The following is a 24,909-nucleotide window of genomic DNA, read 5'->3' as shown; positions in this document are numbered from 1 at the left end:
AGTGTTGGGAAGCCTTCATATTCTCCGGAAAGTTCTTGGTGGGTTCGACTAGGCAGCGTTTCCTGGGAGAAGTCCCATTCGCTGTCTGGGCTGCGTGTAGAGGGGCAAGGGCCCTGAGCTGATGATGAGCCTTACCAGCCTGACTGTGCCAGGATCACCCGATCCCCCTGAACCCTCTCTGCTGCATACAATCTTTAATCTGTAAAACATAATAATAATAATAAGGGAGTTGATTCCACAACTGTGGAGCACCATAGCTGAAGGAGCGATATCCGAATGCCCGGAGTTTCTGTCTGGGAATAGTGAGAAGGTGTCTATCTGCCGATCTTAACATTCTGGAAGGATTGTGCTTGGTGACTAGCTCAACAAGGTAGTCTGGAGCCGTAAGATGGTAACACTGGTAGGCAAGACTCAGGACCTTGAATTTAATTCTGGCTCTGATTGGTAGCCAGTGAAGAGACTTAAGAACAGTCGTTATGTGGATCCTAGAGGGAACTTTGCTGACAAGTCGAGCTGCAGAGTTTTGTACTTTCTGGAGTTTTGATAGAAGTTTTTTCGGATCGGAGTTTTAATCGTCGGTGGTTTTCCCTTGGGCAAGCCCCTGTCTGGAGGAGGCATAGAAACAACACGATCTAGGGGAGTGGTCCAAACCCCCATCGACATACTGTTTTGTTTGTTTCTGCGCTGGACTCCATTTTGTTTTCCGTATACCTGCCTTGGTGTTGGGTCAACTGTTGGGGGAAGAGAACAAGGAAGACAAAAAGTGTCTCCATAGACTCAAGTGGACGAATGCACCTCTTCTCTTTTCTTTCCTTCTTATTTTATCATTATTTTTCTTTAGCGCGGTAGAACCACCATCGTGTATACTACCCCTTTTCTAGTCAACACAATGCTGATCTAATGAGCGTCAATGTCGGCGATCATACCTGAATACTTTCAAACTCCCAGCTCAACGTCAAAAGAGTTTATATGCATGAAAACTACAATGCAGAGACTTCAGGTAACAATCATTACGGTTCGAGAGAAATACAGGTCACGAAGTAAACGTAACTATCATGGTCCTTGAGAAATACAGCCCACGAACTACACGTAACCAGCATGGTCTTTGAGAAATACAGCACACGAACTACGCGTAACCATCATGGTCCTTGAGAAATACAGCATAAAAACTACGCGTAACGATCATGGTCCTTGAGAAATACAGCACACGAACTACACGTAACCAGCATGGTCCTTGAGAAATACAGCATAAAAACTACGCGTAACGATCATGGTCCTTGAGAAATACAGCCCACGAACTACACGTAACCAGCATGGTCTTTGAGAAATACAGCACACGAACTACGCGTAACAATCATGGTCCTTGAGAAATACAGCATAAAAACTACGCGTAACGATCATGGTCCTTGAGAAATACAGCACACGAACTACACGTAACCAGCATGGTCCTTGAGAAATACAGCATAAAAACTACGCGTAACGATCATGGTCCTTGAGAAATACAGCCCACGAACTACACGTAACCAGCATGGTCTTTGAGAAATACAGCACACGAACTACGCGTAACCATCATGGTCCTTGAGAAATACAGCACACGAAGTACGCGTAACTATCACGGTCCTTGAGAAATACAGCAAGCCAATTTTATCGTGTAAGACCAAGCTGCAAAGCTACATATTTAGATAGTATTGAGGGCTTGCCAAACCTTCATTTTTTAAGAGACCTGAAGTGTTATCGTTTGATGTTTCAAAATGTTGTTATCTTATCAAGGAGAATTTAGAGTAGTCTACCATTAATTCAGACAGAATAATCATTTGATTAAAATGTGACTTCCTCATATGCAAATATGTTTTGACATTGCTTAACGCATGTTTACTGTACGTGGTGACTGTATCGGTAATGCTTTTTATCAAAGAATATTGTAGTCAATATGATTCATAGAGGGATTACCATTTTTCAGATTGTTCTGATAACGAGTTTGTAGGTAATTTTGGTCCAATCACGGTCCATGAGCACTGCGCTCTAACTACAGGTAACAATCACGGTCCATGAGCACTGCGCTCAAACAACAGGTAACAATCACGGTCCATGAGCACTACGCTCAAACTACAGGTAACAATCACGATCCATGAACACTACGCTCAAACTACAGGTAACAATCACGGTCCATGAGCACTACGCTCAAACTACAGGTAACAATCAAGGGCCATGAACACTACGCTCAAACTACAGGTAACAATCAAGGGCCATGAACACTATGCTCAAACTACAGGTAACAATCAAGGGCCATGAACACTACGCTCAAACTACAGGTAACAATCAAGGGCCATGAACACTACGCTCAAACTACAGGTAACAATCAAGGGCCATGAACACTACGCTCAAACTACAGGTAACAATCAAGGGCCATGAACACTATGCTCAAACTACAGGTAACAATCACGGTCCATGAGCACTACGCTCAAACTACAGGTGCACTACAGCACACGAACTACACGCAGCATCCATTGCACTAAACAACAGAGACAGCTATCAGGCTTGGAAGCTTTTTAAAAATTGTTGAACATATTATATACTTACTTATGTTTATTTAGATGCATATTTTACCACCAAAGATGTAGCGATCTTCAAGATTGGCACCATTGATTTCAACGCCATCTCCAACACCGCACCAGCCTGCCTCCCTATCGCCGACTTCCCTGTGAAAGGAACCTATTGCACAGCAATGGGAGTAGGACTAACTCGCCATGGTAATTCCAGTGTCTTCATCCAGGTTCCTCAAGGGCTGAATCCGTGAAGATCCGGGTTAGAGCTGATCTTCAGTAACTCATGCTTGTCATAAGAGGCGACTAACGGGTTTGGATGGACAGGCTCGCTGACTTGGTTGGCACATGTCATCGTATTCCAATTGCGGAGATCGATGCTCATGTTGTTGATCACTGGATTGTCTGGTCCAGATTCGATTATTTACATACGACCGCTATATAGCTGAAATATTGCTGAGTGCGGCATAAAACTAAACTCGCTCACTCTTCCTCAAGGGTTGAGTTGTCTCGCTATGTGATGTTTGTCGCCACCAAGCCCGTGTGGGTGTACACAGCTGGGGAAACATGTACTACCAATAGAGAACAGATGTTGTTTAAAGCAGCCGTAGAATATCTCCCTGCCTCAGGCATGACTATCAGTATTATACTGAATAATCGGCTTACTCCCAAGACACATAGCGACGTACTTTGCTGTTTATTGTTAATCCAGAAGTTTCATAGCGCATAGTGTTGCTCTGGTAATATACTGAGTGAAAAAGGAAACTTCACAAAATGTAATTTGAGAAATAATGAATAATGTTTCTCTGATGATACATCTATGTATCCGAAATGGGATCCCTATCTTTCGACTCTAGAAAAACGTTAGCAAAACCCACTCAAACCCATCCATTCGTCGTGCAATTGACGTTAGTGCCAAATCAGGTTTTGCACGTGCAGTCGATCACGTGCGAGGTCTTCTACAACAAACTGGCACCATTTCTGATCGCCCAAGGTCGGGTCGTTCACGTGTGACGTCACGAGCAGAAGACCGTCAAATCGTCCTACGTCACCTACGTGACAGATTTCTGCCGGCTACACGAAGCAGGGCTCAGATGTTTAGAGGTCGACTTTCCTCACAGACAATTCGAAATCGGTTGCGGGCTGCCAATCTCCGTTCTCGACGTCCATATCGTGGGCCAATATTGACGCCGGTTCATCAACGTCAACGTCTGCTGTGGGCCCAGCGTCACCTCCGATGGACCCAGAAAGACTGGAATCGAGTCGTCTTTAGCGATGAATCCAGGTGTACCCTCCGATTCGCGGATGGCAGGCATAGAGTCTGGAGACGACGTCGTGAACGGTATGCCCAATGTTGTGTACAGGAAGTCGACAGATTCGGGGGCGGAAGTTGCATGGTGTGGGGTGCTTTCTATGGGAACAACCGTTCACGACTTCTGGTCATCCGTGGAAACTTCACACCTGCTGCTTACCGCCACCAGGTGCTCACCTCTGAACTCGTTCTTTTCATAGCGGCTCATGGCCCAGGTCTACAGTTCCAGCATGATAATGCTCGGCCGCATACCGCGATGTTGACACATTTCCTTCAAAACGCTGGAATCAACGTCATGGACTGGCCATCGAGGTCCCCTGACCTTAATCCAATAGAGCACGTTTGGGATGCACTTGGGAGAAGGCTTCGTGGTCTTAGGAACCAACCTCAGAATTTGCAGGAACTTGGCGCTGCCTTGCAAAAGCAATGGCGCAGACTCCCAAACCACGTGTTCACAAGCATCAGGCAGTCGATGAGGAGACGGTGTTTGTCAGTGGAGAATGCGCGGGGCGGCCATACACGATATTGAACTGAGAAATTTCACATTTTTATTCTTGTTACTTGACATTCTGTATACCCATGTTTTGGAACGGCGGTGTAGCCTAATTGAACTGATTATGGCACAGTCAGTGTCTCGAGAACATCAAACAGATCTCAGCAATGAAATAATGACAATTTCACCATCTTACCATCTCTTGTTCTTTTATAGTGCCCTGAAGAAAGAATGTGAAGTTTCTTTAGACTCAGTATGTTATGATACACAAAGTTTGCTTAGGATCACGTCTTGATGGTATATAACATCTCACTAAGAAAGATTGAAACATCCCACTACACTGAGGAAAACCTACAGAGTGTGAGTGAGTGAGTTTAGTTTGAAGCCACTTTTTAACCAATATTCCAGCAATATCACGACGGGGGACACCTGAAATGGGTTTCACACATTGTACCCATGTGGGAATCGGACCCGGTTCTTCGGCGTGACGAGCGAACGCCTTAACCGCTAGGCTACCCCACCACCCTACAGAACCTCAATTTCATGATGAACGGTCACAGACATGCAGTCACTGGCACAATGTGTACGAAGGTCTTGATAATCTGTGTTCAGACACATCGCAACAGTATCGTTGTGCATCATTAACAGTTACAACGTCTGTTTTGATATTTGCAAATACTGACTGCACCCACGGCATCAAAGACATCGTTGATGACGACTAATTCGGCCAATGGATATTCACTGTTACAATATGTCCTGCCTGTTAGGCTGGTGTTTTCACATGCTGTACATGTTGGTGGTTAGCTGCATGCGTTGGTGGGACAACATGTTTTGAGCGTTACTGCAAGCACTACAACATCTGCAGCTCCTGTTCGTAACATAATCTTTTCATGGCGATGTTTTGCAGCGGAGTAACATCATCAGACGTTTTGACAGTACCAGGTTTCAACTTTTGAACCGTGACAGCTCCGTCAATAATTAAAGTGGTAATAGCTGGCTCTTCTGATATTGCTGTAACACATGCTTCTATATGTGCCAGCAGGTCACATGTTGTACCAGTGTGAAAACATCCATTTTCTAATAGGGATGGTGCCTGCTTTTCATGCTGATCAGAATCATCTAAATGTCCCCTTGTGACTGTCGCCTAATATACACTCGGGACAGTGTTCTACGTCACGCCTCATAATTCGAACCCGAGTCTTCGGCGTGACGAGCCAACGCTTTAACCACTAGGCTACCCCACCGCCCCTCTATGCAGCTGAACCCATCAGGGATGGTGTGGCGTTTTGTATGTCTGACAGTTTGATCTCATTACAATACCGACCACGGGAAATGACTGTATTACCCAAATATACTAACGTTAGGAAATATACGTTTCATCCGGCGGCCATATGAACAAACATTTGGAATCTACGTATCATCTGGCTGTCAGATTTACACACGTTTAAAGGGGTGTTAAAATAAACGAACACTCAACTCTGTATTTACATGTATTTCACAGGTGTGTAAATCTGGCCCTTGTTTTCATGTGTTTTCTAGCATGTGTAAAGTATGTAAATGCTGTGATTGTAGGACTTAATACCTTTGAAATCAAGTTTTTTGTCATATATCTAGTACACGCGTAAATGTTTGGTCATGGGTAAATATACTGTTACAATATTAATACTACTTTAACATGTATTTCAATGGTTCTGTATTGTAACTGTCACATTGGGTTCGTTAGCGCGATGGACCACGAAATAATGCTCGGAGGTCATTAGAAACACATGGCGAAGTGATACCCATGACAGCACCACTATTAACGTGCCTGCCTTTCTTGACATACACATGGTGTCGGTTTAAAAGGTTCAAATATTGGGTCTATGGGCCAGAGCAATATGTATGTTGGGGAGTGTGTGCATGTGTGTGCATGTGTGTGAGCGGGAGAGGGTGTGGGATGGGGTAGGCCTAGGGTGGTGGCGGTGGGGTACTGATAAGCCTTTCTGATCAGTAGGTAATACCGTTTATACCTTTTGTAATGGAAATTACATTATAGTTTAAATAACTGACCTTAGGTATACTTCTTATATATGACATACAAGGAGAGACTCCTTATTGCAACAAAACACAGACAGGTGTGTTCACACAGACATGAACCGGTAGGTCCCTAATTTTAGTGCACACTTGTATGAGTTATCATGCTCATGATCACAGCTGCACAAATTTCTATACTTTCAAAACAAGATGATTACAATGTATTAATGATTCCCGATGTAAATTACTGTAACAGTTGTAAAATGTGTTAATATGCACATACTTGGTATTAGAGCTGTGTTTCGTAGCCTAAGTGGGGAGACGATATATCCTGATACCAGATTAATGAGGCGAGAGTGAGTGAGTAAGTGAGTTAAAGTTTATAGTCATAGTGGCAATATTTCAGCCATATCGTGACTTAAAATAGTTATAAATTCATTAAAACCTGTGTTACATTCACACACTTAAAGAGCTGTTGATCTAATAAAATTTCAACATTTCATGTTGAAGAAGGTTCAGTCATTGTTCAGCAAGCCACAAAACAAATTTGAAACTGAAATTTCCTTTGGGAAGTTATGTTTGTGCACCAATTCTTTCACAAGCAATTCAATGCAATTTATATCTTATATTTGTTCCCTTTCTTAACAAAGCTATGACATCATTCATAGTTGTGAATAAATGGTGTTATTTGTCAAACAACTAAAACATATTTCAATTACTTGAAAACAAGTATTGTACAGTTCACAGGTTTGGAAACATGTTCACACTCTTTCACTTCTACACCAACTCCTTTGTTCATGTAACAGATACAAACAAATTCCTAAAAGGCTCAATTTGTTTATAATTTTAGAAGGATTTCAAAGAGACTCCCTTCCTATTTTTAATGCAATATTCCTCACAACTTTAAGTAGTACTTAAGTAGTATCGAGATATATCGTCTCTTGTGGCGATACATCGATGTATCAGGGACCCTCGGGGTATATATATCCTGATGTATTCCTTAATTGTGTTTTGTATCTATGCATTCGTATCGCATAGCTGACTATGCAAACATCGATATTGTCGATGAGTCGTTACACCACTACTTGGGATGGGCTCTTTTTGATTCGGAATACAGATATTGTCTCATGCTGACGTTTTCTCAAATTTCAGTTACCCGACGGAATATACTGTACGCCTATTTTGATTCTGGGGTAGATTATAGAAAACTCTAGTGACTGCAATTAGTTCAAAAAGTTAGATAACTAAGCAGTTTCTGTAATTATTGAAAGCTTACTACCTGACATCACTTATGTTGCTCATGCGTTTGTAATTTTTTTGCCTTTTGCTGTCTGATTTGTTATACATTATAAAATAATGTTAATCATTTTGGCATCCCAATATCATGGAATATAAGGTAAACTTATCAACCTATCATAGTACCGAAACGTATTGTCTGTATGCTTTACTGTTATTGGGTGAAACTGTTAAATGTACCGCCGTACAAAATTTCCAGAAAATAATAGAAACTGAAAATTGCTAAATAAATGGAAAACTAAACTGGGTAAAGATTGCAAACAGTTATTAAGTTATCAGTGTGCAGATCATGTCACAAACATACAAACTGAAGGATGGGTGTGGAAAGAGTGGGGGAAAACACGTGCAAAGTCTCTGAATCAACTGAGATTATCCTTCAAAAAACATCATATATACATTTAAGAATCACTTATCATTAAGTGCAACCAAATCATTAAAAAAAGCTATATTTCCAGACAGCATAACATCACCTTTAGCCGGAGTTCCAAATATTTGACACCGAAAGCCTGTCAGTTAACTCAAAGGAAATATCCCTTGTGTTTTACAATGATCTTAATCATAGTCACAACGAAGTATAGGTTGCCATGTGTTTTCCAATATGATTAAGTCAGTGAAATGCTAATATGTACCAAACAAATATTCTAAAGGAGCGTTTCTTCAAGCAGTGACTTAAAGTCATACATAGCTGGACTTGCTTAGGTTATATATAGACTTCATATAAGGCATCATAGATATTTCACAAACATGGCTCAGGACCCTTAGCCTCATTTGCGTATTGCCTCACCACTTTCGAATTAAGCGTTGGCAGATGTAAATGTTACTGAAGATGTTGCTGCCCGACAGCCATGGGTGTTTGGTATGTTTACTCAACCCAAACCTTGCAGTGAGTTTTCCTGCAGATTATAACAAACGCTGGACCTGGGAATATGCTTCATTTAGGGCGTAAGCATTACAGTAAGGGCTGGGCGGAAGGGGAAATAATATCGTTCTGTGACTATGATACAGCAGAGACCATATAATAGACTATTATATAGTCTCTGGATACAGATTGGGACAAGATATGGAAAACAAAACATTTTGACAACAGACCATTGTTTGGGTCTTTTAATTGTAAATGTGATTCAAATAGCTTAACCTAGATTAAGAGATCCTTCGAATGTACATTTGGTTAAAACTGGAAAGTATGCGTTTATAAGAACGAATGTTAACTTATAATTCAAATGTATAGTAGCACGAGTATCCATTTTGTCCTTTGTCTTCTTTACCCGTCCCTACATACGCTCAATCACATGTGTCTTCTATACCCGTCCCTACATACGCTCAATCACATGTGTCTTCCAAACCCGTCCCTACATACGCTCAATCACATGTGTCTTGTTTACCCGTCCCTACATACGCTCAATCACATGTGTCTCAAGGTCATGGAGCATCAGTGGTTTAGGGGCCTGTATTGCAATTCTCGTGCGTTTCAATGTGTTGTTGACGCGGCATGGAACATCACTATTTGATTGTGATTCACAAACACATGCTCATGATAGGTTTGGAATCGTGCCACGGATTAGCAGATATTTATCGTGAACGTTTTTTATGTAGGAGGCTTGAAACTCGCTTTTACAAAGGGCTATAGGTTCGATCACATTAATATTCGTTTTACAGCTTCTTTTCTCTTAACATGCTCACGTCAAAACTGATTTAAATTCTGATCGCAGATGAAAGTTAAGACAATAAATAGTATGCCAAATTATCGTTATCATGACGACCCTGTGATATTTCACCTTATGTAAGAGAGTAATAAATACAATGCTAGGTATGGCAGTACTACTGCAGATGATAGTGTATGTCGTAAGTGTCATCGAGTTGCTGCAGCGCTATCCTGAATCACTGGGTATATATGTGTGATGGAGAAGAACATGCGTTGCTACGTTTCTCAATAATCTGAGTACATGTATGTAGCGTGAAACCGGCAGATACCTATAGAAGAAAGTGTTTGCCCTACCTGTAACAACCATGTACCGTGTCTATGAAGGGGATATAATGTGGGAATGAATGACATGTACTTTTATCTGGGCCCGTCTAGGATGATACATATTGCGATCTTTCACAATAATCTCACTGGCTATCAGATTGAGGGTACTTTTCAAACATAACCGGTATTTCTATCATTGTATTTATACAGCAACATTCTTCGAACTTTCTCCATATACGTCCTCCAGATACATCGCACACTACCCCTTTCTCTCTTGATCTCTCAAACGACTGTTGTAAGTTCGAAGAATCCTGGTCAAAGTAGAAAAGTCTTAAGACTCACTCTCACCGTTCGAACGTGTTGCGTTTTGGCGGTGTATTTCCCTTCCCAGTAGAGGGGCCAACATTGTCTAATTCTCATAACCATGTCAATAACAGTGAAAAAAATAATTTTTCCAGTCCTATACTTTCTTTGGCCCATGAGTTTATTTGTACAATCAAGAAAATGATTTGATAGTTTCGGGACAAACACAATTGAACTAAATCTAACACATGCTCCATTAAAACATGAGTGCTCCTTTTTTCAAAGAAATAATGATACAATTCAAGGCTGAACAAATTTATTCATCTAATAAAGCGTCTGTAGTTTAACAGCCAGAACGGGCAGCGATCCAGTCAGCGTAGCTGGACACCTTGGCGTAGACGACTGGATAGCCATCCTGACCACAGTTTGTACCGTAGGACACCACGCCGGTCAGAACCTGTCGACCCTTCTGCTGGCAGTACAACGGACCGCCAGAATCACCCTGAAGAAAAAATATGTCTTATAGTCCGTCAACCTAACTTTTGGAATACGGTTTTGTGCAAGTTACGTTTAAACAACAAAAGGTCTCCAACTTTAATTGGCTCAATTATAATGATATCTGACGACCTACTTGCGTGCTGAACTTTAAACATGTATGTCAACTATTAAAGATTTTACTCAAGGAACTAGAAACTTTATATGATAGTAAAATCTTCAATAGTTGACAAAATATTTTTAAATTCAGCACGCAAATACGTCATCAGATATCATTATTAATTGAGCCTTAGGTCTGTTATTTATACGTAACTTGCACAAAACCGTGTTCGAAAAGTTAGGTTGACGGACTATAGTTACTCCACAGTTCCGACCGTGGAGGAGTTCCCGCAACAAGAAACAGTTCCACCCGTGGAGGAGTTCCCGCAACAAGACACTGTTCCACCCGTGGAGGAGTTCCCGCAACAAGAAACAGTTCCACCCGTGGAGGAGTTCCCGCAACAAGAAACAGTTCCACCCGTGGAGGAGCTCCCGCAACAAGACACAGTTCCGACCGTGGAGGAGTTCCCGCAACAAGACACAGTTCCACCCGTGGAGGAGTTCCCGCAACAAGACACAGTTCCGACCGTGGAGGAGTTCCCGCAACAAGACACAGTTCCACCCGTGGAGGAGTTCCCGTGGAGGAGATCCCGTGGAGGAGTTCCCGTGGAGGAGTTCCCGCAGCAAGACACAGTTCCACCCGTGGAGGAGTTCCCGCAACAAGACACAGTTCCACCCGTTGAGGAGTTCCCTCAACAAGACACAGTTCCACCCGTGGAGGAGTTCCCTCAACAAGAAACACAAAGCATCGTTTCCATCTATAAGACACCTTTAAATACGTCAGCGCAAACGTAAAGGTGTCCCTTATATGACCTTTACATATTCCACGCGGACATTGTCATTTGCCAGGCGCGTAGCAAGCCAACTGTTTCGTGTAAGCGTTATGCAAACGCGGCGAACACTGCGTATAGCCCATGTGAACACTGTCACCATTACACAATACATATGCATGATCACACAGCTGTATTCGCTCTTGGATATGAAACAAAAAACTGGCGTCCAGTTATAAATCTGCTTAAGGGAAGTAACCATTGTCTGACCTTAAGTACATTTACAGTACAGAGCTTCATCAGTATTACTTCAACACGTGGACAACATGGTGAAAATCAGCGAGTGAGTGAGTATGGTTTTACGCCGCTTTTAGCAATATTCCAGCAATATAACCAGAAATGGGCTTCACACATTATGAAAGTGTGGGGAATTGAACCCGGATGTTCGGCGTGACGGGCGGACGTTTTAACCGTTAGGCCACAGGGGCTTGTAACGCTAAGAACCTTTTATATAGTGCTAAGACCCCGTTAGTGACAGTACATACCTTGATCGCAGGTGTAGGGGCTACCACACCGCCCATCAACATGGTGAAAGCTAAACTATAAGAGGTAAATGTAATCGCAGGAAAGCTGAACGCTTCCTTGATGTTGACAGCGTCTGCGGTGTGTCTACTGACCTGGCAGGAATCCTTGCCCGCTTGACCAGCACAGACCTGGTTGTTGGGGTCGGTCATCTCGACGAGGACGTTCTGGTCTGCGACGCACGTGTTGCCGTCGAAAGTTGGAACCGACACTTCTTGCAGGAGATAGTTATCTGGCTGCTGGCCACCTGGCGGACGTAAGTAAAAGTCATTGTGTGAAGCTCCCAACCGCCATGATGTGGCTTGAAGACGACTGAATTCATCATTACAATAAGATCATTACTGATATTATTATTGTTTCGAGATTCAATGAAATGTCAACCAACGGTACATTATTACTGTGAGCTGGAAAACACCTTCCTCTCTCCACGATGTCACGATCCCGTCCATCGGTGACGAGATGACGTATTCGTAGAGTGACCAGAGAGTAACAGTTGGTTTTGTCGCCAATTGGAACACAGGGGTTCAAATCTAATCAAATATTTATTGAATGTAAGGTCCCCGGCCCACATACAAAAGAGTTACATATTAAAACAATTTCTCATTTATAACTTGCAATCCTGTATTTTTAGTAACAATATTTAATAATGGTTAAGTAACCATTAACATTCATAATTATTTCTATTTAGTAATCATGTAAATGTCACAATAATAGCTTTACTTTGTCATATTAATTCATAATGTATGATCAGCGTTTAAAATTCCCTCCTGCCCGACGTCCGGAACGCTCTATTTTCATCGCGGACGTCAAATTTCAAAAGTAGCCTGTCTGGTGGTCTGGTTGATGTTTTTACCCCGAACAGTAAATATTTCATAATATCAGACAGGTTCTCTTGTCGTCAGTTTAAAGTGTTTACGGTATCATGATGATTATGTTAAACTGCTTACGACTGGACAGTTCATGTAACGATAACCAATCACAACACGTGTATGTAGTTCATTGCGATGCCTACAAACAGTAAAGTATTCACAAACCTGATTTGGTTTGTTTTTTTATGGTTGAAAACCGGACAGGCAAGTTTGTATCCGGACTGGTAATTTTTTAAAGTTACCTGTAGTCCGGCTGTCTAGCTTGGAATTTGGGGAGTTTAAACACTGAATGTATGGATCACAACGCTGGCAGTGGCGGCCCTCACAATGTAGTTTTCCTAATTACAGGTAAATGGCACGCTCAGTTTGTACCCAAATGGTAAAATAAAAGATTGAACACCAGCCGGTGGTCGTATCTTAGACCTCCGACACACCAATCTTTAGCTGTGTATTTCTTATGGAAACTGCATTTTTAACATATATGGCCAGTTTTAATCTAACAACTTCATCTCTTGAACAGAGAAGAGAATAAAAGCAGTTAGAGGATAACTTGACAGATATCAGGTCTTTCAATGACATTTAGAAGTGATACATACCATTAGGATAGTTTTTTTATGGATGTCAAAATCTTTACTATGAGGAAAACAACGTTTTACAGACATCATTCACCCGATGAAGGAGTAAGGATACACTCCGACACGTGGTGTTCCCCATAATAAACAAGTTGACATCATTCACCTGATGAAGGAGTAAGGATACACTCCGACACGTTGTGTTCCCCATAATAAACAAGTTGACATCATTCACCTGATGAAGGAGTAAGTATATACTCCGACACGTTGTGTTCCCCATAATAAAGAAGGTGACATCATTCACCTGATGAAGGAGTAAGTATATACTCCGACACGTTGTGTTCCCCATCATAAACAAGGTGACATCATTCACCCGATGAAGGAGTAAGGATATACTCCGACACGTTGTGTTCCCCATAATAAACAAGTTGACATTATTCATCCGATGAAGGAGTAAGGATATACCCCGACACGTTGTGTTCCTCATAATAAAGAAGGTGACATTATTCACCTGATGAAGGAGTAAGTATATACTCCGAAACGTTGTGTTCCCCATAATAAAGAAGGTGACATCATTCATCCGATGAAGGAGTAAGGATATACTCCGACACGTTGTGTGCCTCATAATAAAGAAGTTGACATTATTTAACCTGAAGAAGGAGTAAGGATATACTCCGACACGTTGTGTTCCTTAAAATAAAAAAGTTGATATTATTTAACCTGAAGAAGGAGTAAGTATATTCTCCGACACGTCTTCCCCATAATAAAGAAGGTGACATTATTCACTTGAAGAAGGAGTAAGTATATACTCCGACACGTGTTCCTCATAATAACCAAGCTGACATTATTCACCTGCAGAAAGAGTAAGTATATACTCCGACATGTTATCCTCGTAATAAAGAAGTTGACATCATTCACCTGATGAAGGAGTAAGGATATACTCCGACACGTTGTGTTCCCCATAATAAAGAAGGTGACATTATTCACCTGATGAAGGAGTGAGGATATACTCCGACACGTTGTGTTCCCCATAATAAAGACGTTGACATTATTCACCTGATGAAGGAGTGACGATATACTCCGACACGTTGAGTTCCCGATAATAAACAAGTTGACATTATTCACCTGATAAAGGAGTGAGGATATACTCCGAAACGTTGTGTTCCCCATAATAAAGAAGGTGACATGATTCACCAGATGAAGGAGTGAGGATATACTCCGACACGTTGTGTTCCCCATAATAAAGAAGGTGACATTATTCACCTGATGAAGGAGTGAGGATATACTCCGACACGTTGTGTTCCCCATAATAAAGAAGGTGACATTATTCACCTGATGAAGGAGTGAGGATATACTCCGAAACGTTGTGTTCCCCATAATAAAGAAGGTGACATGATTCACCCGAAGAAGGAGTAAGTATATACGCCGACACGTTGTGTTCCCCATAATAAAGAAGGTGACATCATTCACCTGATGAAGGAGTGAGGATATACTCCGAAACGTTGTGTTTACCATAATAAAGAAGGTGACATTATTCACCTGATGAAGGAGTAAGGATATACTCCGACACGTTGTGATCCCGATAATAAAAAAGTTGACATTATTCACTTGATGAAGGAGTGAGGATATACTCCGACACGTTGTGTTCCTCATAATAAAGAAGTTGACATTATTCACCTGATGAAGGAGTAAGGATATACTCCGACACGTTGTTTTCCTCATAATAAAGAAGTTGACATCATTCACCAGAAGAAGGAGTAAGTATATTCTCCGACGCGTGTTCCCCATGACAAAGAAGTTGACATCATTCACCTGATGAAGGAGTAAGGATATACTCCGACACGTTGTGTTCCCCATAATAAAGAAGTTGACATCATTCACCTGATAAAGGAGTAAGTATATACTCCGACACGTTGTGTTCCCCATAATAAAGACGTTGACATTATTCACCTGATGAAGGAGTAAGGATATACTCCGACACGTTGTGTTCCCGATAATAAACAAGTTGACATTATTCACCTGATGAAGGAGTGAGGATATACTCCGAAACGTTGTGTTTACCATAATAAAGAAGGTGACATTATTCACCTGATGAAGGAGTAAGGATATACTCCGACACGTTGTGTTCCCCATAATAAAGAAGTTGACATCATTCACCTGATAAAGGAGTAAGTATATACTCCGACACGTTGTGTTCCCCATAATAAAGACGTTGACATTATTCACCTGATGAAGGAGTAAGGATATACTCCGACACGTTGTGTTCCCGATAATAAACAAGTTGACATTATTCACCTGATGAAGGAGTGAGGATATACTCCGACACGTTGTGTTCCCCATAATAAACAAGGTGACATTATTCACCTGATGAAGGAGTAAGGATATACTCCGACACGTTGTGTTCCCTATAATAAAGAAGGTGACATCATTCACCTGATAAAGGAGTAAGTATATACTCCGACACGTTGTGTTCCCCATAATAAAGAAGGTGCCATCATTAACCTGATGAAGGAGTAAGGATATCCTCCGACACGTTGTGTTCCCCATAATAAAGAAGGTGACATGATTCACCCGAAGAAGGAGTAAGTATATGGTCCGACACGTTGTGTTCCCCATAATAAAGAAGGTGACATCATTCACCTGATAAAGGAGTAAGTATATACTCCGACACGTTGTGTTCCCCATAATAAACAAGGTGACATCATTCACCTGATAAAGGAGTAAGTATATACTCCGACACGTTGTGTTCCCCATAATAAAGAAGGTGACATCATTCACATGATGAAGGAGTAAGTATCTACTCCGACACGTTGTGTTCCCCATAATAAGGAAGTTGACATCATTCACCTGATGAAGGAGTAAGGATATACTCCGACACGTTATGTTCCTCATAATAAAGAAGTTGACATTGTTCACCTGATGAAGGAGTAAGGATATACTCCGACACGTTGTGTTCCCCATAATAAAGAAGGTGACATCATTCACCTGATGAAGGAGTAAGGATATACTCCGACACGTTGTGTTCCTCATAATAAAGAAGGTGACATTATTCACCTGATGAAGGAGTAAGGATATACTCCGACACGTTGTGTTCCTCATAATAAAGAAGTTGACATCATTCACCTGATGAAGGAGTAAGGATATACTCCGACACGTTGTGTTCCCCATAATAAACAAGATGACATCATTCACCTGATGAAGGAGTAAGTATATACTCCGACACGTTGTGTTCCCCATAATAAAGAAGGTGACATGATTCACCTGATGAAGGAGTGAGGATATACTCCGACACGTTGTGTTCCCCATAATAAAGAAGGTGACATGATTCACCCGAAGAAGGAGTAAGTATATACTCCGACACGTTGTGTTCCCGATAATAAAGAAGGTGACATCATTCACCCGATGAAGGAGTAAGGATGTACTCCGACACGTTGTGTTCCCCATAATAAAGAAGGTTACATGATTCAACCGAAGAAGGAGTAAGTATATACTCCGACACGTTGTGTTCCTCATATTAAAGAAGTTGACATTATTCACCTGATCATATAGTAAGTATATTCTCCTACACGTTTTCCCCATAATAAAGAAGTTGACATTATTCACTTGAAGAAGGAGTAAGTATATACCCCGACACGTGTTCCTCATAATAAACAAGTTGACATCATTCACCTGGTGAAAGATTAAGTATATACTCCGACACGTTATCCTCGTAATATATAAGTTGACATCATTCATCTGATGAAGGAGTAAGGATATACTCCGACACGTTGTGTTCCCCATAATAAAGAAGATGACATTATTTAACCTGAAGAAGGAGTAAGTACATTCTCCGACACGTGTTCCCGATAATAAACAAGTTAACATTATTCACTTGAAGAAGGAGTAAGTATATACTCCGACCCGTGTTCCTCATAATAAACAAGTTGACATCATTCACCTGGTGAAAGAGTAAGTATATACTCCGACATGTTATCCTCGTAATAAACAAGTTGACATCATTCACCTGATGAAGGAGTAAGGAATATACTCCGACACGTTGTGTTCCTCATAATAAAGAAGTTGACATTATTCACCAGAAGAAGGAGGAAGTTTATTCTCCGACGCGTGTTCCCCATAATAAAGAAGTTGATATCATTCACCTGATGAAGGAGTAAGGATATACTCTGACACGTTGTGTTCCCCCATAATAAAGAAGGTGACATCATTCACCTGATGAAGGAGCAAGGATATACTCCGACACGTTGTGTTCCCCATTATAAAGAAGGTTACATGATTCACCCGAAGAAGGAGTAACTATATACTCCGACACGTTGTGTTCCCCATAATAAAGAAGGTGACATCAATCATCTGATAAAGGAGTAAGTATATACTCCGACACGTTGTGTTCCCCATAATAAATAAGTTGACATCATTAACCTGATGAAGGAGTAAGGATATACTTCGACACGTTGTGCTCCCCATAATAAAGAAGGTGACATCATTCACCTGATAAAGGAGTAAGTATATACTCCGACACGTTGTGTTCCCCATAATAAAGAAGGTGACATCATTCACCTGATGAAGGAGTAAGTATATACTCCGGACACGTTGTGTTCCCCATAATAAAGAAGGTGACATCATTCACCTGATAAAGGAGTAAGTATGTACTCCGACACGTTGTGTTCCCGATAATAAAGAAGGTGACATCATTCACCGGAAAAAGGAGTAAGTATATACTCCGACACGTTGTGTTCCCCATAATAAAGAAGGTGACATCATTCACCTGATAAAGGAGTAAGTATATACTACAACAGGTTGTGTTCCCCATAATAAAGAAGGTGACATCATTCACCTGATAAAGGAGTGGGGATATACTCCGACACGTTGTGTTCCTCATAATAAAGAAGTTGACATTATTCACCAGAAGAAGGAGGAAGTTTATTCTCCGGCGCATGTTCCCCATAATAAAGAAGTTGATATCATTCACCTGATGAAGGAGTAAGGATATTCTCTGACACGTTGTGTTCCCCATAATAAAGAAGGTGACATCATTCACCTGATGAAGGAGCAAGGATATACTCTCACACGCTGTGTTCCCCATTATAAAGAAGGTTACATGATTCACCCGAAGAAGGAGTAACTATATAAACCGACACGTTGTGTTCCCCATAATAAAGAAGGTGACATCATTCACCTGATAAAGGAGTAAGTATATACTCCGACACGTTGTGTTCCCCATAATAAAGAAGGTGACATCATTCACCTGATAAAGGAGTAAGTATATACTCCGACACGTTGTGTTCCCCACAGTAAAGAAGGTGACATCATTCACCTGATGAAGGAGTAAGCATATACTCCGACACGTTGTGTTCCCCATAATAAAGAAGGTGACATCATTCACCTGATAAAGGAGTAAGTATGTACTCCGACACGTTGTGTTCCCGATAATAAAGAAGGTGACATCATTCACCTGATGAAGGAGTAAGTATATACTCCGACACGTTGTGTTCCCCATAATAAAGAAGTTGACATCATTCACCTGATGAAGGAGTAAGGATATACTCCGACACGTTGTGTTCCCCATAATAAAGAAGATGACATTATTTAACCTGAAGAAGGAGTAAGTACATTCTCCGACACGTGTTCCCGCTAATAAACAAGTTAACATTATTCACTTGAAGAAGGAGTAAGTATATACTCCGACCCGTGTTCCTCATAATAAACAAGTTGACATCATTCACCTGGTGAAAGAGTAAGTATATACTCCGACATGTTATCCTCGTAATAAACAAGTTGACATCATTCACCTGATGAAGGAGTAAGGAATATACTCCGACACGTTGTGTTCCTCATAATAAAGAAGTTGACATTATTCACCAGAAGAAGGAGGAAGTTTATTCTCCGACGCGTGTTCCCCATAATAAAGAAGTTGATATCATTCACCTGATGAAGGAGTAAGGATATACTCTGACACGTTGTGTTCCCCATAATAAAGAAGGTGACATCATTCACCTGATGAAGGAGCAAGGATATACTCCGACACGTTGTGTTCCCCATTATAAAGAAGGTTACATGATTCACCCGAAGAAGGAGTAACTATATAAACCGACACGTTGTGTTCCCCATAATAAAGAAGGTGACACCATTCACCTGATAAAGGAGTAAGTATATACTCCGACACGTTGTGTTCCCCATAATAAAGAAGTTGACATCATTAACCTGATGAAGGAGTAAGGATATACTTCGACACGTTGTGCTCCCCATAATAAAGAAGGTGACATCATTCACCTGATAAAGGAGTAAGTATATACTCCGACACGTTGTGTTCCCCATAATAAAGAAGGTGACATGATTCACCTGATGAAGGAGTAAGGATATACTCCGACACGTTGTGTTCCCCATAATAAAGAAGGTGACATGATTCACCCGAAGAAGGAGTAAGTATATACTCCGACACGTTGTGTTCCCGATAATAAAGAAGGTGACATCATTCACCCGATGAAGGAGTAAGGATGTACTCCGACACGTTGTGTTCCCCATAATAAAGAAGGTTACATGATTCAACCGAAGAAGGAGTAAGTATATACTCCGACACGTTGTGTTCCTCATATTAAAGAAGTTGACATTATTCACCTGATCATATAGTAAGTATATTCTCCTACACGTTTTCCCCATAATAAAGAAGTTGACATTATTCACCTGAAGAAGGAGTAAGTATATACTCCGACACGTTGTGTTCCCCATAATAAAGAAGGTGACATCATTCACCTGATAAAGGAGTAAGTATATACTCTGACACGTTGTGTTCCCCATAATAAAGAAGGTGACATCATTCACCTGATAAAGGAGTGGGGATATACTCCGACACGTTGTGTTCCCCATAATAAAGAAGGTGACATCATTCACCTGAAGAAGCAGTAAGTATATACTCCGACACGTTGTGTTCCCGACAATAAACAAGTTGACATTATTCACCTGATGAAGGAGTGAGGATATACTCCGACGCGTTGTGTTCCTCATAATAAAGAAGTTGACATTATTCACCAGAAGAAGGAGTAAGTATATTCTCCGACGCGTGTACCCGATAATAAAGATGTTGACATCATTCACCTGATGAAGGAGTAAGGATATACTCCGACACGTTGTGTTCCAAATAATAAAGAAGGTGACATCATTCACCTGATGAAGGAGTAAGATATAGTCCGACACGTGGTGTTCCCCATAATAAAGAAGTTGACATCCTTCACCTGATGAAGGAGTAAGTATACTCCGACACGTGGTGTTCCCCATAATAAAGAAGTTGACATCATTCACCTGATGAAGGAAGGTACATCATTCACCTGATATATACTCCGACACGTTGTGTTCCCCATAATAAGGAAGGTGACATCATTCACCTGATAAAGGAGTAACTATATACTCCGACACGTTGTGTTCCCCATAATAAAGAATTTCACATCATTCACCTGATAAAGGAGTCGGGATATACTCCGACACGTTGTGTTCCCCATAATAAAGAAGGTGACATCATTCACCTGAAGAAGGAGTAAGTATATACTCTAACACGTTGTGTTCCCGATAATAAACAAGTTGACATTATTCACCTGATGAAGGAGTGAGGATATACTACGACGCGTTGTGTTCCTCATAATAAAGAAGTTGACATCATTCACCTGAAGAAGGAGTAAGGATATACTCCGACACGTTGTGTTCCTCATAATAAAGAAGTTGACATTATTCACCAAAAGAAGGAGTAAGTATATTCTCCGACGCGTGTTCCCAATAATAAAGATGTTGACATCATTCACCTGATGAAGGAGTAAGGATATACACAGACACGTTGTGTTCCTCATAATAAAGAAGTTGACATTATTCTCCAGAAGAAAGAGTAACTATATTCTCCGACGCGTGTTCCCCATAATAAAGAAGTTGACATCATTCACCTGATGAAGGAGTAAGGATATACTCTGACACGTTGTGTTCCAAATAATAAAGAAGGTGACATCATTCACTTGATGAAGGAGTAAGGATATACTCCGACACGTGGTGTTCCCCATAATAAAGAAGTTGACATCATTCACCTGATGAAGGAGTAAGTATATACTCCGACACGTTGTGTTCCCCATAATAAAGAAGTTGACATCATTCACCTGATGAAGGAGTAAGTATATACTCCGACACGTGGTGTTCCCCATAATAAAGAAGTTGACATCATTCACCTGATGAAGGAGTAAGTATATACTCCGACACGTTGTGTTCCCCATAATAAAGAAGTTGACATCATTCACCTGATGAAGGAGTAAGGATATACTCTGACACGTGGTGTTCCCCATAATAAAGAAGTTGACATCATTCACCTGATGAAGGAGTAAGTATATACTCCGACACGTGGTGTTCCCCATAATAAAGAAGGTGACATCATTCACCTGATAAATAAGTAACTATATACTCCGACACGTTGTGTTCCCCATAATAAAGAAGTTGACATCATTCACCTGATGAAGGAGTAAGTATATACTCCGACACGTGGTGTTCCCCATAATAAAGAAGTTGACATCATTCACCTGATGAAGGAGTAAGGATATACTCCGACACGTTGTGTTCCCCATAATAAAGAAGGTGACATCATTCACCTGATGAATTTGTAAGGATATACTCCGACACGTTGTGTTCCCCATAATAAAAAAGTTGACATCATTCACCTGATGAAGGAGTAAGTATACACTCCGACACGTGGTGTTCCCCATAATAAAGAAGTTGACATCATTCACCTGATGAAGGAGTAAGTATATACTCCGACACGTTGTGTTCCCCATAATAAAGAAGGTGACATCATTCACCTGATGAAGGAGTAACTATATACTCCGACACGTTGTGTTCCCCATAATAAAGAAGGTGACATCATTCACCTGGTGAAGGAGTAAGGATATACTTCGACAAGTGGGGTTCCTCATAATAAAGAAGGTGACATCATTCACCTGGTGAAGGAGTAAGGATATACTTCGACAAGTGGGGTTCCCCATAATAAAGAAGGTGACATCATTCACCTGATGAAGGAGTAAGTATATACTCCGACACGTGGTGTTCCCCATAATAAAGAAGTTGACATCATTCACCTGATGAAGGAGTAAGTATATACTCCGACACGTGGTGTTCCCAATAATAAAGAAGTTGACATCATTCACCTGATGAAGGAGTAAGGATATACTCCGACACGTTGTGTTCCCCATAATAAAGAAGGTGACATCATTCACCTGATGAAGGAGTAAGGATATACTCCGACACGTGGTGTTCCCCATAATAAAGAAGTTGACATCATTCACCTGATGAAGGAGTAAGTATATACTCCGACACGTGGTGTTCCCCATAATAAAGAAGTTGACATCATTCACCTGATGAAGGAGTAAGTATATACTCCGACACGTGGTGTTCCCCATAATAAAGAAGGTGACATCATTCACCTGATAAAGGAGTAACTATATACTCCGACAGGTTGTGTTCCCCATAATAAAGAAGTTGACATCATTCACCTGATAAAGGAGTAACTATATACTCCGACACGTTGTGTTCCCCATAATAAAGAAGGTGACATCATTCACCTGATGAAGGAGTAAGTATATACTCCGACACGTGGTGTTCCCCATAATAAAGAAGTTGACATCATTCACCTGATGAAGGAGTAAGTATATACTCCGACACGTGGTGTTCCCCATAATAAAGAAGTTGACATCATTCACCTGATGAAGGAGTAAGGATATACTCCGACACGTTGTGTTCCCCATAATAAAGAAGGTGACATCATTCACCTGATGAAGGAGTAAGGATATACTCCGACACGTTGTGTTCCCCATAATAAAGAAGTTGACATCATTCACCTGATGAAGGAGTAAGTATATACTCCGACACGTGGTGTTCCCCATAATAAAGAAGTTGACATCATTCACCTGATGAAGGAGTAAGGATATACTCCGACACGTTGTGTTCCCCATAATAAAGAAGGTGACATCATTCACCTGATGAAGGAGTAAGTATATACTCCGACACGTTGTGTTCCAAATAATAAAGAAGGTGAAATTATTCACCTGATGAAGGAGTAAGGATATACTCCGACACGTGGTGTTCCCCATAATAAAGAAGTTGACATCATTCACCTGATAAAGGAGTAACTATATACTCCGACACGTTGTGTTCCAAATAATAAAGAAGGTGACATTATTCACCTGATGAAGGAGTAAGGATATACTCCGACACGTTGTGTTCCCCATAATAAAGACGTTGACATCATTCACCTGATGAAGGAGTAAGGATATACTCCGACACGTTGTCTTCCCCACAATAAACAAGTTGACATTATTCACCTGATGAAGGAAGAAGGATATACTCCGACACGTTGTGTTCCCCATAATAAAGAAGGTGACATTATTCACCTGATGAAGGAAGAAGGATATACTCCGACACGTGGTGTTCCACATAATAAAGAAGTTTACATCATTCACCTGATGAAGGAGTAAGGATATACTCCGACACGTTGTGTTCCCCATAATAAAGAAGGTGACATCATTCACCTGATGAAGGAGTAAGGATATCCTCCGACACGTTGTGTTCCCCATAATAAAGAAGTTGACATCATTCACCTGATGAAGGAGTAAGGATATACTCCGACACGTGGTGTTCCCCATTATAAAGATGTTGACATCATTCACCTGATGAAGGAGTAAGGATATACTCTGACACGTTGTGTTCCCGATAATAAAGAAGTTGACATTATTTAACCTGAAGAAGGAGTAAGTATATTCTCCGACGCGTGTTCCCGATAATAAAGAAGTTGACATCATTCACCTGATGAAGGAGTAAGGATATACTCCGACACGTTGTGTTCCCCATAATAAAGAAGGTGACATCATTCACCTGATGAAGGAGTAAGGATATACTCCGACACGTGGTGTTCCCCATAATAAAGAAGTTGACATCATTCACCTGATGAAGGAGTAAGTATATACTCCGACACGTGGTGTTCCCCATAATAAAGAAGTTGACATCATTCACCTGATGAAGGAGTAAGTATATACTCCGACACGTGGTGTTCCCCATAATAAAGAAGTTGACATCATTCACCTGATGAAGGAGTAAGGATATACTCCGACACGTTGTGTTCCCCATAATAAAGAAGGTGACATCATTCACCTGATGAAGGAGTAAGGATATACCTCCGACACGTTGTGTTCCCCATAATAAAGAAGTTGACATCATTCACCTGATGAAGGAGTAAGGATATACTCCGACACGTTGTGTTCCCCATAATAAAGAAGGTGACATCATTCACCTGATGAAGGAGTAAGGATATACTCCGACACGTGGTGTTCCCCATAATAAAGAAGTTGACATCATTCACCTGATGAAGGAGTAAGTATATACTCCGACACGTTGTGTTCCCCATAATAAAGAAGTTGACATCATTCACCTGATGAAGGAGTAAGGATATACTCCGACACGTTGTGTTCCCCATAATAAAGAAGGTGACATCATTCACCTGATGAAGGAGTAACTATATACTCCGACACGTTGTGTTCCCCATAATAAAGAAGGTGACATTATTCACCTGATGAAGGAGTAAGGA

General features: G+C 41.0%; 1 protein-coding gene and 1 long non-coding RNA gene across 2 annotated transcripts in view; both read right to left on the bottom strand.

The window, feature by feature from the left end:
- Positions 1 to 224: 224 nt before the first annotated feature.
- LOC124259708 lies at positions 225 to 9,355 on the bottom strand. The gene is made up of 3 exons (XR_006893896.1): positions 9,346 to 9,355; positions 7,607 to 7,616; positions 225 to 293 (listed from the first exon to the last, which is right to left on the bottom strand). It is a non-coding gene; the product is annotated as an uncharacterized LOC124259708 (long non-coding RNA).
- Positions 9,356 to 10,225: 870 nt separating this feature from the next.
- LOC124259707 (trypsin-1-like) overlaps positions 10,226 to 24,909 on the bottom strand; it is a 34,383-nt gene continuing 19,699 nt past the window's right edge. Inside the window, exons 3-4 of the mRNA XM_046693898.1 lie at positions 11,968 to 12,119; positions 10,226 to 10,428 (exon numbers count right to left, since the gene is read on the bottom strand). Of these exons, the coding sequence (XP_046549854.1) occupies positions 10,270 to 10,428; positions 11,968 to 12,119 (311 nt within the window). The 3' untranslated portion in view covers positions 10,226 to 10,269. The remainder of the gene's footprint in view (positions 10,429 to 11,967; positions 12,120 to 24,909) is intronic.

This window comes from Haliotis rubra, unplaced genomic scaffold (genome assembly GCF_003918875.1).
Source record: "Haliotis rubra isolate DU_JTF1 unplaced genomic scaffold, ASM391887v1 Scf733, whole genome shotgun sequence".
Taxonomy (NCBI): Eukaryota; Metazoa; Mollusca; class Gastropoda; order Lepetellida; family Haliotidae; genus Haliotis; species Haliotis rubra.
The sequence above is the reverse complement of the archived record's forward strand: the minus strand, read 5'-3'. Positions and strand labels throughout refer to the sequence as shown.